This window comes from Leptosomus discolor, chromosome 5, assembly GCF_034619465.1.
Source record: "Leptosomus discolor isolate bLepDis1 chromosome 5, bLepDis1.hap2, whole genome shotgun sequence".
NCBI classification, from domain to species: Eukaryota; Metazoa; Chordata; class Aves; order Leptosomiformes; family Leptosomidae; genus Leptosomus; species Leptosomus discolor.
This window is the reverse complement of record NC_141395.1, coordinates 48181531-48199928: the sequence shown is the minus strand read 5'-3', so window position 1 is coordinate 48199928 and position 18398 is coordinate 48181531. Positions and strand designations below refer to the sequence as shown.

The 18398-nt window shown below is 38.5% G+C and overlaps 1 protein-coding gene across 2 annotated transcripts in view; it reads left to right on the top strand.

Annotated features, from left to right (window-relative positions):
- Window positions 1-18398, top strand: part of JPH1 (junctophilin 1) — an 84328-nt gene that overhangs the window by 41938 nt on the left and 23992 nt on the right. For both annotated transcript variants that reach the window (XM_086465518.1, XM_086465517.1), the window contains exon 3: window positions 11998-12116. In XM_086465518.1, coding sequence (XP_086321644.1) covers window positions 11998-12116 — 119 coding nt within the window. The remainder of the gene's footprint in view (window positions 1-11997; window positions 12117-18398) is intronic.

The following is an 18398-nucleotide window of genomic DNA, read 5'->3' as shown; positions in this document are numbered from 1 at the left end:
AGATGAGATATTAGGAAGAAATTCTTCACTGTGAGGGTGGTGAGGCACAAATAGGTTGCCCAGAGAAGCTGTGGCTGCCCCCTCCCTGGCAGTGTTCAAGGCCAGGCTGGATGGGGCTTTGGGCAACCTGGTCTAGTGGAAGGTGTCCCTGCCCATGGTGCCATTGGAACTAGATGGTCTTTGAGGTCCCTTCCAATCCAAACCACTTGATGATTTTGTGATTCTAAGATAATTCATGCAGCCCACAGGCTTGTTCCAGGACACTGCCTTTCCCAGGATATATCAGCCCTGTCCCTGCCATGATGTATGCCTTTGACATGGTGAGGCTCCTTTAATGTCCACAAGAAAAATAGCAGGTGCAAATATATTCCTGTCACTGACTGGTGTTCAGACCCATGCAGTTTCCACTGGCTGCCAGCAACATGAATTGCTGTAGCAGCAGCAGCAGTTACTCCTGTAGTGTTACTTATGGAAGACATGAAAAGTGCAGAGCTTAGTCGGGTGTGTATATAGTAATGCCCAGCACTTCTGGAAAACACTTCCATGTGTGTGCAGCACCAGCATTCAGTGCAGGCAGAGTAGATCTGGTGCTTCAGGCAAGAAATGGTAGCCCTGCTATGCAATAGGGAGAGGATTCAGTGTGTGGCCCTTCTCTGACACTCGTAAAAGCTCAGAGATCTGCAATTTAGGAAGGTAACTTACTTAAGATACTTTACTAGGAGAGTAATTTTTGAGGCTGAGGAATTGCCTGCTTATCAGGGCACCAGATCTCAAGATTGGACCTTAGCAGAAACAGCTTTTTGATGGGAGGGGGAGTGCATAGTGTTGCCTGATAGGAAATTTGTGTCTTAACCAGCTGCTCCAGTGTCACAGTCATGAGGGTCAATAAAACCCATCAACCTTTAGATAGATCTGGAAAGTCTGACAAATCTGTGTTTCTGTGAAGAGAGGACAAGAAGACATTAGGATTGATTATTTTTGAATTTACTTCCTCCTTTGTGGCGTGCAGTAGTATTTACACTAAAATTCTGCTCTTACTGACTCAGAAAAGAGAATACTTGCTTTTTAGAAGAGGCTGGGGGAGAATGTCAGAGCTCCAGACAAGGGCTGTGAAAGGAAAAAAAAAAAAGAGCAAATAGACCATGACTAGCTCTGTTCAGAGGGTCTCAAAGCAGTAGACTTCATGAGTCTGCAATAAGTTCTTACTCTCACGAGTGGTTGCTGCTAAATATGTAAGAATACAACAATGAATCCTCAGCATTACCGTGCAGATTTGCATGACTTCAGCTGAACAAAGCAGTCAAGGACGGCTCTAAGCAGGAATAAATAGGCTGCTGTGAACTCTCTTTCAGCAGTCTCTGGGTGCCACAAAAGCCCTTTGGGCATCTAGGCACGATCGATAGTCAGTCCTATGGGAACCAGCAGAGAGCAATGTTCCTGTTTTTTCAGTTTTTCTGGTAGCTGATAGGACATGCTGGTTGTTTATTCAAATTGTGTGTTATTGGTATTGTTGTAGGTGGCTATAGAGGGTGAATACATATATATATGTTTATTTGGGGTGGGGGTGGGGGGGCTATGTATATGAGAGAAGATTATTTTTTAAAGCTGTTAACTGCATTCATCATAAACCCAGGTTTTGCATTTCCTTCATGATGGAGATAACAAAACCAGTGAAATAGCTGTCACCTGCTCTGTGTCTGAAATGATCTGACATTATTTTCAATCTGCGGTGCTCTTCAGTGAAGAGGTATTACATGTTTACAGATGGAAGGATCATCAAAGTCTTTTTTTTGCTTGTTAGTGTCTTGATGTTTAATGTATAATATAATGAGCTTGATTCGTATCTGCTACCCTGGAGAAAATTCAAATTGCATATAACCATCCACACTTGAGCACTTTGTCTTTCGTAGAGCGCTTAGGCCTTTTGCTAATTAAGCTGTTCGGATATAACGTATCAGTGTTTTCTGTTATTCAGGTATCTCCATGAATTTTTTTAAGTTATCTTTAAACATGTCAGAGCATTTGTAACAATTGAAAATGGAAGAACTAATCCCAGAATGGTTTGCTAGACATTTTTCTATCAATACTGTTTTTCTAGACATCTGGCACCTGATCAGGGAACAGAAATGAACCATGCAAAGGAAGATAAGCCCAGTTCAGTTTTGGCTGTCAGACTGCTAAGGACACAAAGATTAAATTTAAACATATATGGTGAATGCCTTTAAAAGGGTGAAAATACTGCAGTTTTGTTTCCCTACTAGACTTTGATGCCCAAAGATATTAAAAGGACTGTTAAAAAAAAAGACATTGTCATAGATCATTTGAATTCATGTTGATATATTTTTTATTGAAAGAGCTTAATTACACCACATTCTTTTTTTAGTTAAAAATGCATAAATTGCACTATTATATCTTATAAAGAATTATTTTGTTTGCCATTATGTTCTAAATATTTTTTCAAGCCTCCCCAAAACTATTCTATATTAAAACTTTATTCCATGGTCAATGTATTCTTTCTATTCTCGTTTGTTATGAAGATCTCAATTCTATACTATTATTATTATTATTATTTTGAGAAAATGTCAGAAATAAATGTGTGTGCTACAGCTTTTGGAAGAGAGAAAGACAAATAAGCAGAAAGCCATCAAGCCTGTAGTTGTGACTTTTTCTTAGAATATTTTCCTCCATCAGGCTCAAGTCTTTGGATTCAGATATTCAAATATTCAGTATAATCTACTAAGTTACAGACTGCCAAAGTCACTTAGGAAAAACATGAAGCATACTCCTAGACATATTTATGATTGGGGAGCTTATCTTACAGTTTTTGAAGCCAGCAAAACCCACAGAATTTTAAACAAATTTTCACATTTTTTCTGTAATTTTTTGTAGTGTATTTTTCCTGCAACCAGTGTGTTTCAAGTTATATGTATTATGACATGAAAAGAGATCAGATACTGTTTTTATATTAGATATTTTGCTTTACCAATACTTTGATGTTCTTTGCTAAAATATGTATAGCACTGTGGACTTTTTGCCCTAAAAGTTAAAAAAATCTTATCCTTAAAAAAACCATGTCAAGACTGTATAGAGGAGAGATGAAGAAATAGAAACATTGTCAAGGATAACATTTGACATAGTTTTCCTGAATAAGTTTACTGATTAATAGAGCTTCCAAAAGTTTTCTAACTAGAATTGTTCTAACAAAAAATAATGAAAAATATATTGTTTTCTAAAAATTGATATTTGATTTCATATTTTCTGATTTTATTTTTTTCTACAAGTAATTGAAAGTGGTAAAAATCAGTAGAACACTGAAAAACATTAAGATAATCTTTTAAATTGAAAAAACAGTCCATTTTGATACAAAAATAATTTCTAGTCTCTTCCTGTAAGCTGTTCTTCTAGCTGTATCCCTGGGATGGTGATTTGTTGTTGCTTTCTTACATGCAGTTTAGAATAGCTGCCAGATACTGGTTTTGATGACAACAGTCGTCATACCTACTGTTTTATTTCATTTGTCCCAGGTAGAGAACAGTTTAAAGAAAGAAGTGTGGTGGGAGGAGATGCAATGCACTAAATAAACGTACCTTAGAAATTCTCTGAGCAAATGATCACAATGGTCCATGTGTTCCTATTTCCTTGAGCAGGCTCACCTTCTCTGTGCAGAATCGCTATTATATGGGGTTCTTTTTCCTTGAAGCTTGTATTTTATGATGAGGGGAAGAGAAACATTTACCTCCTTTTTTTTTTCTTCACTTAACTGTGTCATCAAGAGCAGCTGAAGCTCAAGTGTGCATCTATTTTTTTATGCTTCTAGCTAGATTCAGAAGCTCTCTTCAGTCAACCAATATAATTGGCTTTGATGATTGGTAACAACAGATTGTTTGTAGATATTCCTTTACCCCTTTCAAAAAAAACCTCCTGTCTGCAGAAATTAACATTATGGGGCCAGGGAACTGGAAGAAAATACTGCTCGCTAAGGAGACTTGGTAATAAAACAGGATAGGATGTAGTCCATCCTATAAAGTAGGACAGGATATGATCTGTCCTATAAAGTGTGATAGACAAATGCACTTTTCTGTAGAGGTACTTGACGCTTAGTGACATGAAAAGATACTGGCAGTGAATCACCATTGGCAAAAATGGGGAAAAAACCCTATAAGCCTAGTATACAAAAGTGTGTTTTGCCCGAAGTGTAAATGCTGCTCGTCTTGCTGAAACTGAGACTGTGCTATCTTTAAGATTTCTGTGCCAGTACTAGGGCCAAGTACAATCAACATGAAAGCAAAACTTACTTCATTCAAGCTCCTGACAGAATGATGGATAAAATTAAATACATCACGTGAAGACCTAACTCCATTACCCAAGGGCAGATTGTCCGGCATGCACATAAATAATGCCAGGCTAGTGGGACACCTAAGGTTAGGGAGAGTACCGTGTAAATGCAGCTTTGCTAGTGATGCTTAACAGCAATTTAAAACCACTTTTTAAATTCAGACATCTGCGTTTGAGTCTTTTTCCAAACAGGTGAGTGAGAGTGAGGGCCTGAAAGACAGAGTAGGGAAATTGAACTCAATTGTTAAAAGTGAATTTTCAGAAGTACCTTCTTTTTTGGAGATGGTATCCTTCATTCACCTAAAAATCTTTCTGAACTGCTGAGTACACGTGTGACTGGTTTAAGTTACAGAAACGTGTGCCTTGGCACCCCTGATTTGCTGAGCAGTTCTGGTTTTATTGATGTGGACCATAGAGGTCTAAAGGAGAATGCAGATAGGTTCTGAATCTTGGCATGAGAAGGTGGCTGATTCCTCAACAAACACATGAATTGTTGTTTGCCATAAGACTATTCATATATTTGTAGGCACAGCAGAGCATGTTCATGCTGACCACTGCGCAATTCAGCATACCAAACTGTAAATAGTTCATGTTTCTTATTTTTAATGGAATAAGAGGAGTGCCTCCAATGTAATGATGAGAGCACTTATGTCAGATGTCTGAAATATTTGATGTAAACAGTCCCTAAATCATCTAATCTCACTTCCTGTAAACAAAAGACCATGTAATTTTTTTCTCAGAAAATGGCTTAAAGAGGACTTTAACTGCCTAATATAATTTTAAAGACTTAGAAAGATCCATCTTTTTCTCTGTGAAATACATCAAAACATTTCAAGGTTCACAATGCCCAAATTTAGCTTCTAATCATTGGACCAGATATGTCTTTGTCTGAAACACTTGTCTTCCCCTTTTTGTCTTCCCCATTTTCCGCTGTCAGATATCCATGTGTACACCATGATAAATGGCTTCTCAGTGTTTCTTTAATAAGGAGTAGATATGAGGATCAAGAAGTTTAAGTTTAAAAGCTTGTCTTTTTAGAACCTCAGTTATTCTGTGGTCCTGATATTTCTTTTTCCTTCTTGAGATGTAGATGAGATGAACATTTGTTCCATTAGTAGTTTTATGAATTCTGGATTATGCAGTACAGCAAGAACAAATTCCTGTTTATACTTGATTTTCGTCACTGCATGTATAAAGACCACATTAATCCTTCCTTTTGCCACAGTGTGTGGGGCTAGCCAGCGTGATCTCATACTCCTTCTGGGCTACTTCCCATGACAGTCTCCCATACTGGCTGGATTTTTTGTTTCCCGGTGTTCTGTTTCAGTACAGTTAAATGCAGTGGGTTTTGGAATTCTTATCTTTGAACTTTAGGTCACAGTAATGTTAGGTTACAGTAGGTTACAGTACATTGTCCTCTTGGTGTTTTTTGGAATCCAGAAGTGGTGTAATCTGCCAACTCTGCCATAGTATGTTTTAGCTTGTATTGAGACATTATAAAAGTAAAATATTAAACCACTCTGGAGCAAAAACCAATTCATAAGGTAAAAATGCACATATCAACCCTTTTCTTTGATGTCTTCGGCATTAAGCTTTGAAATCTGTCAGACAGCTTTTAATCTATTTTCATGTGTCTTATTAATTCCATGTAATTTATGCTGATGTTGCCATAGGGTACAAAATCAGAAACCTTGAAAACAATCCAAGTGTGTTAAATCAAGGCAATCTAGATAAGGTATGGGACCCATAATCTTTACATATGTATGAAGTTTTTGGCAAAATACTCTTTGTTAAAGCGTGATGTCTGGCACAATATATTATTAGCCTGTATATCTTAAGGGATGTAGCCCCAGTTTATTTATGCTGTTATTTATGCCCAAGATTGATATCTGGCCAACCAGTCATTACCCCCAGGTTATTTTTTCAAGTACTGAAATCAGGTTGGCTGTTTGCCAATTGTAAGGAATTTCTTCATTTTTGGGGAGTTGTTAACTAAAGGTTACTATTTTTTTCAGTTCTCCTAATGTGGGTTAGGACTGAAAAAAAACCTGAAAAATGGAATTAGTCTGGGAAGGAGTTTTCAGAATCCATTAGGTAAGATGATATGGATCAAGTGCCAGCAGTGTGTACATAATAGATCTGCTTATGCTGCACTACATGAGACTTTACTGGTAGTACCGAGGTAGTCCAGTTATGAAGTCAGTTCATGAAGAAGGAGCGGCTGGTTGAAACTGAAATCCAGCAAAACACAAAGGAGATTGATTAAGTAAAACACTTCGAAGAGTTTTTAAGTTCAGGCTTCTTGACTGAGGACCTACAGCTCATTTAGTCAATTCAGCCTGTTGTTTAGGAGTAATTTAAGTTTCTCACTGACATGAAGCTCTCGTATTGCAATGTCTGTAAGTCAGTCTTTTTCCCCTCTCTGTTTCTTTCTGAGACTACCATTTCTTGCTGGTATTCGGTGACCTACCCTCACTTCTGAGATATTTTACAGCAATGAATTGCTGAGAGTGGTGAAGCCAAGAGTTCTTAGGTAGTGCATTCATTACTGATATTATATATCAGAAGAATATGGAAATAAAATGGGGACAAGGAGAAAATTAAACTACTAAAGAATCATTCCTTAAAGTTTTCCTCTTTCTCTCCAGCTCCTCTTTTCCTGGAAATGCTATTGATCTCTCTAGCAATTTTATCAAAGCTTGGTTTTGGAGAATTGAGCCTCCAATAAATAGAAATGAATGTAAAAATGTGGGAGAGTTTCATACCTGGAAAAAAACAACAGCATGTTCTTTGCTTTCTAGAAAAATCACTGAATTTTAGAATTTAGGAAGATGGGATTGTTTTTTAGAGAATTCCGGGTTCAAAAAGGATGGTATGGGTAATAACCAACAGCATGTAATATTAGTCAGACAAACCTGATAGCTGTCATTAAACGAATGTAACTCTGACTCAAACTTCATGTAGGTTTAGCTTTTACTGATTTTTTTTTTTTTTTTTACAATGTGGAAATCTGTTAATAAGTAACATTGTTAAGATTATTTGAAAACAGAGATAATTATTTGTATCATTTTAAGAAATAGAAGCAAGCTCCTGGAAAGCTTTGTGCTGAAATCAGTGTGTTTAATAAAAGCTGAAAAATGAAACAAAGTAAACATATGTTGCTTACATTTTTAGTTGACTCAGAATGAGGCAGCATTACAAGTGTGTTGAAGGATACCATGGAAATACAAAATAATCTGAAGGGTAATGGACAGTTCTAAATGGGTTTTAAATTTAGATAAACATTACGTAATACATTCCAGACACATGGCATGATACATAGCATTGTTGCTGCAGAATGCTAGATAATGTCGGTTAAGCTCTTCAGCCCTCAATACTCTTTCAAGTCACTTTGCAGACATAAGGAGATAGAAATCTGATGGTAGTATTGCTGGAAGGGGACACTGCATTGCTGGAAGAGGACACTGCTTGTAAGAAGCGCCTGACTGTGCTCATACTCTGGAGCGTAGCTAAGATGACATGTATATGTTTACCTACCTGAAAAAACAGAAAAGAAAGGTATCGGTAGTGATATCTGTTGTCCCACCATTTAGAAAGCTTGGGCTTCTTTCAAAATCAGACTCTCATATCACTTCAAATAAAATTTCTAACAATAGCAAAGTTATTCAGTTGGCCGTTGGTCCTCCAGCCCTCACTCACTGACAACAGAGACAGGTAGATAGAAGGACTCCGCATGCTGTCACCTGGTAACAACAGTCTGCACGAGCTATGGCTGTGGATTCCTTTTCAATGTGAGTACAGTTTGATTCCTGCCACAGATACAACTTAATTTTGTCCCTGTCTTGATTGCATTTACCACCACTCTGGACTCATTAGGTCGGTGGTAGATTGTTTCTCTAAATATGAATTGGTTTTGGTTTAAAACTTGGTTTGAAAGCTTTCAAGCATATGTTTGAGACATTGTACGGAATATTCATGGTGGGATGATACTTTCAAGTAGATAGACATGTAAAAACACGTGGCAGTTCAAACGTTAGTAATGTATATTATGTGTAACAGTTGCTGAGAATGATTTTTTGTGAAGGACTGCCTGTTCACCTGAAAGAAAAATCATTAAAGGGCCTTTGCTGTGGGTTAGAACCTGAATGCAGCATTGCAAAGCACTCGTTACTTTCCTGTACTATTTTGCAGTCTATGGATTGCTGCCTACTTCTCAGCATAGTTTCTGTCTTGCTGTGGAAACTTCAGATTGATCCTTCCTGGAGAATGTGCAGAACAGCATGCAAAGCCTACTACAGTCCTTTTCTTGGCTGGGGGAGACAAAAGGAGTCATTTTGTTAAGTTTTCTCTTTCAAAAGTTTCTTGTCGCAGGAAAAGATGTAGAGCTGTCTGGGAAAAAAAGCAATTCATAAGTAGGCGGTGGTCATCCAAATGTGGGTCACTTTGACTTGGTATATCATAGGCTTAAATTTCCAGGAATAATTACTGATAATAAACAAAACTTACAATGACAAAATTACTCCAGGAACAAAAGGTATAGAAGGCGTTCCAGAACTGTTTAAAGCATAAATGGAGCAAATTGTATATTATGTGCTTTGATTGTCATTCTAAACTAACGTCTTTCTCCATAATCTCTCATAATAACACTCGGATAGCGGGGGGGTCAATGCAAGGCAGAATAAAACAAGTACAAACAAAATGTAGCACCAAGCAGCAGGTAATTTGGAAAACATACAGACAAATCAAGTGTGGAAGTCAGAATAAAAAAAAAAAAAAACAAAACAGGAAATAAAATAGCAACAGAAAAATTATTTGAACCTGACACTTACGAGTAAGTGTGCAGGAAGTGACAGAAAAGTCTGAATGTCCAGTTGTAAATTGAGGTAATAAAGTACACATTGCTGAAGTTAGCCAGTAAAGCATCCAAATGCCAGGGTAATAAATAGCAAATAATGTGAATACTGAAGAGCCTGTGTTCCCAGGCGAAGCATGGTGCTTCTGTTCTGTACAGAAGCACCAGCTCTGCCCATTTCGCCTCTTCTTTTCACATTTGCCTTACATCGTCGATGATGGTTGCTGAAGAGCTGTCAGGGAAGTGTCTCAGCACAGCCACATGCACACTCTTCTGTTTGGCTGGTCGAAGGCCTGCTCAGGAGCATAAAAGCCGTTCTTGTGCCTTACCCTCCTGCGCCTATTTAGCTCCTCTTGCTGCACTGTCTCTCAGCGGCCGTACAGCACTGGGGCTCTGCTCGAGTGTGCCGCTGAGACATGCCTTGGCAGCGTTCGTGTCTGAACAGTCGCTCCTGTTCTGGTCTGCTGGAACTCCTGATGTGAGTACAAAAGCAGCAGAGTAGGAGGAAGCACAAGTTGAGAAAAAAGGTGTGAGCTAAGGCAGCCGCAGAGAGCAGTGCTCATTTACCTTCTGTTCCATTGGCTTCTTCCTGCTGTGATTCGCTTTGCCCAGCTTCATGTGACAAAGTTTCATTGACTTATTACTCATGTCACCATTTAATTCCTTAAATAATTGATACGGTATGTTTGCAAAGGATGCATGATTTGCTTCTTGGATATAATAATACAGAAAATTCACAGGCATCAATAAATAACTCTACTGTCCCGGCAGTATGTTTCCCTGATGCTGGTCATTTAGTATATTAGCTTTTAGAATGCCTATGGTAGCAGCGGCAATAGTATTAGACTATTTTTATATGGGCATAGTCTGGTTGTTCTGTCATCACAAAAGAATGATCAGTGTCTAGTTTATCTATGTGCAGACTACATTATTGTCTCTCACAAAACAATGTCCCAGTGCTAGGGTTGCTTCATTAAGTTTATGCTACATAGACATAATTATGCAGGGGCTAAGAATAGCTCATCTAATTGAAAATAATGATTGTAGAGAAAGAACGGGTTTGACTACTGTTACTAAGCAAGCACATACCGTACAACCATTCATGAACCGCATGGAACACATATGGGATTATAGTGTATTTGTTTTGATTAACAGTTTCTTTCCCCGTCCCGAGTACAAGTGGAAGGTGTTACTGCTTATTTGCTCATTATCTTTTTTTCTCAGAGACCTAGAGGGACCTGCAAGAAGGCAGCATGAGCTGATATTTATCCAGTAAATTATGACAAGTTAAGCTTTGAAATAACATTCAACATTTATCCCCACACACATTTTAGGGAGGATGTAACTTAAATAAATCTTCTCCAGGCACCACAGATGAAACTGTCTATGAGGGTTTTTTATGTCTGTGTTTATACTAGTACCCTGCGGGATTAAACATCCTTTTAGAAATGCAAAGTCTGCCATACTGTTAATCTCTTGGTACTCATTCTGGTTAATGCTAACATTTAATTCTTGCTTCATCTAAACCACATAGAACTCTTCTTTATTCCTTGAAAATAAAACTGAATTTTTACAGCGAAGTTGTTGAAAGTTTTCATTAATTTGATTGCTGTTGATTAGTATCACCAGGCACATCGGAAAAAAGTTGCTGGTGCTGTTGTCCTCTTAACTAATTTTTTTCTTACTTAAGTGACAATTTTCTACTAGTGTTATGAGAAAATTCCTGAGACCATGAAATTTAATATATCTGGTTTAGAAATGTTATTAATATTTCTAGAAGCTCAAAACTCTGCCGGTTTGCCACGTTTAGCTTCCCCTTCATTCTAATGAACCATTTCATAGCTCTAGGCTATGTGCTAATGCTGTAAAGGCACAGAGAGATCACTGCCGTTAGGAATTTTTAGATAGATGACAGTTTTAAAAATGAAGTGGGGAGGGAAGATGGGACAAGCAGTGATGCAATCCTGCAGTAACACAACTATCAATTTGCACAGTCTGGAATCAGAGGCACTTGCACAACCTGTTCTTGAGGCTTTTTAAGAAATAGCAGAAGGAAAAAAATGGAAGCAGAGGGCAGATTACTTTACAAAAGCATTCCAAACTGTTGTCTTGACTTCAGAAAAGTTGCCTTGTCAGATTGTTTTGGGTTTGAAATTCAGTGAGTTACAAGAATTTTAAACTGTTATGTCCCTATTTATACAAATGCCTGTTGAAGCATCAAACACATTTTCCATCCCATTCGTTTTCAATGTGGCCTGATTGTGGAAGGCATTTCTCAGTTTTTTAGGCCAACATTTTGCCTAAAATTTTGCCCTTCAAAAAATTTTACATGGCACACAGCATTGAGCATTAACTTTGAAATGTTGTGGCGGTAATGGGATTCCACGGGCCCCTTGAACACCGTGTGTCCTGGTCTCAAAGATCACTGTTTAGGAGTCAGTGTGGTGGCCCAGTCTGGCTTTTTGTACATTTCTGTACACATTCTGGTAACGTGTATTAAAATCGTAGTCCCAGGTTTCAGTCAGATACTATTTTTTTTTCTATTTAGAAATTTTAATTGTGGGGTTGGGCTATAAATTGTGTACCTACAGGTAAACGTGACACAAGGATGAGCAGGACTGAAGAACTGAGAGGAATAATGCGTGGATTCTGAAATACTTTGATTTCCAGTTACTCACAGCAAGTGGGCATAAGAGTGCACTATGCGATATAGTGTATGGTAGCTCAGGACAGTAGTCCTTTGCTCTCACGTTATTGATGCAACTTGTGAAAGGCTTCCCTGCATATAAACTGTTTTCTACTCTGTACAGAACTGCACATGCAAGAGCTAAAGCTGATGCTGCGGATCAGGCCGCTCAGGCTGCTCGCCAGGAATGTGATATTGCAAGAGCAGTTGCCAGAGAACTTTCACCAAATTTCTACCAACCAGGTAATTATAGTTTGGTTTTCTTTGTAGCTTGGGTTTTTTTATTGCAGTGAAAAGGTTCTGCGCTAAGTTAAAAAGTCGATTCGTTTTGCATGTTGTCATTTATATAGAAACAGTGGTCCTTTGTAAGTCATGAAGAGTGTACATTGCTCAAGGAAATTTTTGGTTTCATTTGTAATCATTTGGTGACAATAGCTTTGTATAAAAGCATTTCAGTGTTGAAAAGTCAGTATCAAGCGCGCAGCTTTGCTCAAATTAGTAGCTTCTTCAGGAAGCTCTGTGGAGTATTAGTCCTATACTCAGGATAGCATAAAATTAAGTCTGTGTCACCTATATCAACATTGCAACCCACTTTCACCTGTCATGTGGTTTGGAAAGTTGCTATAGAAAGAAGCGAAGTGGATTTTGTTTTGTTTTTCTGGTGCCTTCCCGTGAGGTTAAGATTTTTGTGTACTGCTCTTTAGCTTAAGATTGGATAGATCAAATGGAATAATCCATTTGCTGATTTAACGTCTTTCCAGAAGTCTTGTCCGTTCTTTCACTTGTCAAATGAGTTGAGTCATATCTTGTTATTACTTTTCAAGGACTTGCCTTCACTTGTATGCTAATATAGTTTATAGCTCTGAGATTCATTTTCATTTACCGTCATCTTCTGCACATCCTTGGTTCAGACACAAACCTCTTTATCCTTAAATGTACCCATATGGCGAATGCAGGATAATAGCATGACCTGCAAAATCAAAGAACATTTTCTAACAATCCACGTATTTCCTTCAATTTTTGGTATAAATGACCACTATATATATCTTGTTACTAAACAATTACTATCAGTTACTTACAGAATACTTGGCTTTTTCTTTATGTCTAAGTATTCAGTTGTAGAGAGCAATCTGTGCGGTTTGGGTTTGGGAGGGTTGGGGCAGTCTTTTTATTTGTTTAGTGCTTAAGGCAAGGGCTGGTCACCTCGTGCAGGTTAGAATCTCCATTGCCCTTATCAATCTGGCAAATTGCCTTTGAACACATCCCGCTATAAATTCATCTTTCTTGAACATGGCTGTCCAGAGCTGTAGGCAAAGCTCAACAGAACTATTTCCAGTAGTAAGAATTTACTAGCTTTAAAATGGTATCAGTATGTACCTTGCACTGTTGGAAATGACCTCAATACAGCCTCTCCTGTGGACTTTATTAGTGGCCCATACTTACTCCTATGATACCCAAGTCTTTCTCTTTTTTCATTATTTCATTCTTCCATCAACTGGTGAACTCCCAATTTATAGCAGCAGTTCATCTTACCAGTCATAAGCTAAGAAGTCATAAGCTTAGCCATGCAAAGAGCTAATAACAGGAACCCTGTCAAGGGAAAGCTTGACGGAGAATGGCAGTAAGAGGGAATTAAAGCATTTGGAATGATGGTATTTCAAAGCTGTCAAACCCTTGAAATAAAGAAATGTCTAGAGTACTCGAGAGCAAATGCAAACATCTGATGGTGTGAAATTTGACGCCAAGAAGTCCCCCAGATCAAGAATTTGTTAGGTGTCATCTTTTACTTCCCTGCTGACAAATTGGCTGAGATTTTGAGAGGGAAGGTGTGTAATTCTTATTTTCTTCTTATTTGAAAATTTTATTCCAGTTACAGCAGGGAAGAGTTTGTATCCCTTCCCCAAACGCAGCTGTACCTGTGTACAGTGATGTAACAAAACATTTCTCAGAGTTTACTTACTCTGTTCCTTATGTGGAAATGTCTACCAGTTAGCTACCTATCAAAAGATAAATACCTCTTTTGGAGTCTAAATTTTAAATTTCCTGATTATTTTCAGGATGGTAAAATACAGCGTATTTGTACACATTTGGGGAAAAAAAATTGCCATTCCCATTGCATAAGTAACTTTAAGATGCCAAGATGGTAACTAAATTTCAATTAACCCAAATAAGCTGCATCTAAACACCAGATTCATACATCATTGTGATCCTTTCAGATACTGTCATGTCAAAGATACTTTCTAGCCTCAGTGTTCACAACGGCTTTTTCGGATACATTCTGAAACAACACAACACAAGAAAGACATGGAGCTATTAGAGCGAGTCCAGGCTACCAAGGTGGTCAGACGGCTGGAACACCTTTCCTACAAGAACAGGCTGGAAAAGAGAAGACTCAGCTGAGACCTTATAGCAGCTTTCCAGTATCTAAAGGGGGCCTACAAGAAGGCTGAGGAGGGACTTTTTACAAGGGCCTGCAGTGACAGGACGAGGGGTAATGATTGGAAGCTGGGAGAGGGCAGGTTTAGACTAGATACAAGGAAGAAGTTCTTCACCCTGAGGGTGGTGAGGCACTGGCACAGGTTGCCTAAGGAAGTTGTGGATGCTTCATCCCTGGCAGTGTTCAAGGCCATGTTGGATGGAATCTTGAGCAACCTGGTGTAGTGGGAGGTGTCCCTGCCATGGCAGCGGGGTTGGAACCAGATGATCTTTGAGGTCCCTTCCAACCCAAACCATTCTATGAGTCTGTGATTCTTTCTGAGTGGTACCGGTTGACCCTGAGACTCACCTGTACACATACTTCCTTATTTAAGTATTCCCAAGTGTCATGCTATGAGTTCCTGGACAATGTTAGCATTAACTTTTGTCTTTGGTGGTAATAAAATAGATAAATATTTTAAACTATTTACATTCACTCACACAAACAGCAGTAAATATCTGCTTTTCAAATAGCGTTTTTCCTATGTTTGAATGAAAATAAGGTAATCATTATTGCTTCCTAACAGCAACTTTTTGATTTTCTTCTGTTGCTTGAGCTTGTTATTTTTACAGTACCTTTATAAGTTTCTGTTAGTGCTACTAAAAGGTAATAATAAGTATTATATCTCAGTCTCTGAAACTATAGTTAAGAGAAAGCTTTTCATTTTGCTAAATTGTCTTGAAAATAAGTTGTTGTGGGAAAGTGTAATTTTTTCTCTCATTGCTTGAACTGCTTAGTACGGTAGACAAGCGTGCTGTCAGCAACAAATAAACGTATGTAGTGTATCAACAAGTCTCTTGAAATAAAGGGAGACAAAATAAAGTGAAATACAAATACCTGTCTGTAAACAATACTTAAGCATTTTTTTCTGTCTTAATGAGTGATCTTTGCATTACCTGTGGTCTAAGTCTGTTTAAATAGTTGAAAATCTTTTTATAAAGCTCTTGAATTTCAGGTTCTTAAACAGCAACCTTCTGGGCCATATAGCCCAGTATTACACATAATTTATAATTACGGTGGATATTCATCACTCATTGTACCATGACAGTTCTTACTTCCCAATTATTTTCTCTCACATTTCTATTTTCTCAGAATCACAGAATGGTGGGGGCTGGAAGGGACCTCTGGAGGTTGTCTAGCCCAACCCCCCCGCTAAAGCAGGTTCACCCAGAGCAGGTTGCCCAGGATCATACCGAGGCAGGTTTTGAATATCTCCTGAGAAGGAAACTCCACAACCTCTCTGGGCAGCCTGTATGTTCATTTTATGTCCATTAAGACATTCATCAGAAGCTGCCAAGAGGTTCTAGCTTTGTAGTGTAGTTTAAAAGGAGATTGAAAGGACAACAAAGTGGTAGGAAGCAAAGTAGCATCCACTGAGTAAGAATAATAATGTCGGTCTGAATCGTGAATATTGAGGTACCATAGAAATCTGGAGATTTAGCTTTCCCAGTAATTGATTAATATTTGCCTATAAGGAAGGCAAGTATGATTGGAAAAGTCAGTGCCATGGTGTAAGGACTTATAAGGTTACAGGGAACTGTTTTCCCTAAGCTTATTCATGCTAGTCTCAGTCAAGACCCTGCTTCTACTTTTGCTGTGGCAAAGATTTGGCTAGTGGTTAACGGCTATGGGGATGGTGTAACTTTGCAGAGCTCTACCCACAAGTCTATACATTTTGTAGATTTAACAAATGTTACAGTCTTTATAGTAGAGACCATACTTTACAGGCCTTTTTATCATCACATAAAACAAATTTTGAGAAATCCCAGCTCTAACCTGTTTGTTTCCTTCAGGCATCACTAAGCTTGTAGATGTGTCAAAAGAGAGCATACCAGGACAGGAAACAAATGAAACCTGAGTCATATCCTCATTCAAGGGAGTCATCCAGGGACAGTTTGAGATTGTCTTTGCTTAGAGAAAAACAGTAAACGCTGTTTTCTGTCTCTTATTAAAACCTAGAGAAGGGTGAATGACTAATGGGAGTGCTGTATCAAAGGTGTAACAGAAACAAACGGCTTTTGACACCCAGTAAAAAGGGGGAATATTGTTCTAGTCTTGCACAAGATCAGTGGATGCCTTGACTTACCCATTCATACTGAATTCCACAGGCCATCTCTAGGATATAGTCTTGCGAACACACTAGAGGTAAGCTAAAGTATGAACTTGCACAGACTGGACAGCTGAGCCGTAATTGTCTGTGTGTGTATATATCCTGCAGCAAATAGTTACTGCTCTTTCATTCAGTTTGAATGAATAACATTTGATTAAATGAAAGAGGGGTAAAACTACTTTGCTGCAGGGTAAGAGCAGTCTGGGCACTGTACCATGGAGCAATTAAGGTCTGGAAATTCAGTTCTGAATTGTTTTATGGCAGATTATTTGTCAGGCCAACCAGCTGCCAGATGAACATACATAGCTCACCAGAACAATTTGTCAGCCTTTGACGTCCTAAAGAAGGCATGAGAGAAATCAAGGAGCAGTTTGTCAACTAATGCTCTCTAAAGAGATGGACAGAATTTCTTTATGTGAAATACATGAGCAGAGAACAAAGGTTTTCTAATGAAAAGAATAAGAATTTGTCAGGTTTTACCAGTATATTTTCCTGTAATGTTTGATTACTGTTACAGCATCAGTATTAACATGCAGAACATCACTAGTTTCAGAAATATGCACTTTAACCTTATGATAAGGCAATTTCTAATGCCTTAAAGAGCAACTGTGTTTTACATTCTCTTTTGACCAGTGGTGGAAGTCTGTAGCCTCAGAAGAAAACAAATCCTTCCCATCTTCCTCCTCTCTGCCATCTCCACCTCCTCCAGTTCACAACATGCAAACTCCATATGGACAGGAAAGAGAGATTTCTGCCTGGTGCTAATTAAATGCATGTGGACCAGGCCAGATATTTTTATTTAAAAAGCCAACTACAATGAGCATTTTGCCTGATTAGAGTTACCAGCCATGCCATCAGTTTGTGCCTTAAAGTGTACGGAAGCTCACTAGTTATTCTTAGTCATACAAGAACCTGTTCATTTTCTGAAATTATTCGACATATGGCTACATCATCCTCACACAACTGTTGTCAGGATTCTTGCTATGGCATCTTTTATATACAATTTATTGCTTCCATCCTCTGTCTACACAACTCTGGAGAAGCCAGAGCCTATAGAAATATCCTAAGGCACTTCTGTTGTATCTAGTAGTCAAAGAAAGGAGAAGCATTAAAAGAAAAGATATCAATTTCAAGCTTTATTCTTGTTCTCCCCTTTCCTTTTACAACTCCTGTCATACCAGTCTTCACAACTTGACTTCCACATCATCAGAGCTGCCAAGCCCTAGGTACAGATGCCTCCACCCTTCCACATCTTTCCTCTTGACCAGTCTGAGGCCCATCCAGCTTGCTGGCAGTCTGCACCCATCCTGCTCCACTGCTCAACCCACTCCACAGCATTTATCCATTCATCTGGGACGAGAGCGCCTTCTTGGGAGAAGGCAAAGGAATGAGAGGTTGCAAGGGAGTAGCTTTAATTCTTCAGGATACTTTCTCAATCTCTCCAAGATACTTTTGAGTCACATAACCAAATGATTTCCTTAGAAAAAAAAGTGTGTGTGTGTAGTTAGTTTTGAGCAAATTAACTTTTAAAACCAATAACAGAGACCCAGTGTCCTGTAGAGAGATAAAGCTGTTACAATCACTGTAATTTTCACAGGCTTCCATCAAGTACTGAGTAAGTTAATTTGCATCTAGATACAACTTGTGGTTGCCTAGTAAAGGCTACAGGATCTGATTATAAAGCTAGCTAGACAGACAGGCAACTAGCCTGGCCTAGCTTCAGTGCTGTCTTGGCTATGTTGCTGTCTTGAAGTAGCTTCTTGAATTCTAGCCTAGATATACCTATCTGAGCTGCCATCACAGCAGTGCTAATTACACGTATAATCTGAGAGAAAGAGGTCAGTGCTGCCTTAGAGTTTTAATTGCCCCCTTTCTCCTGTTCAAAATTATCCATTTGATCCCAAAAAGAACCATTCCTTTCAGGACACAGAACCTACCC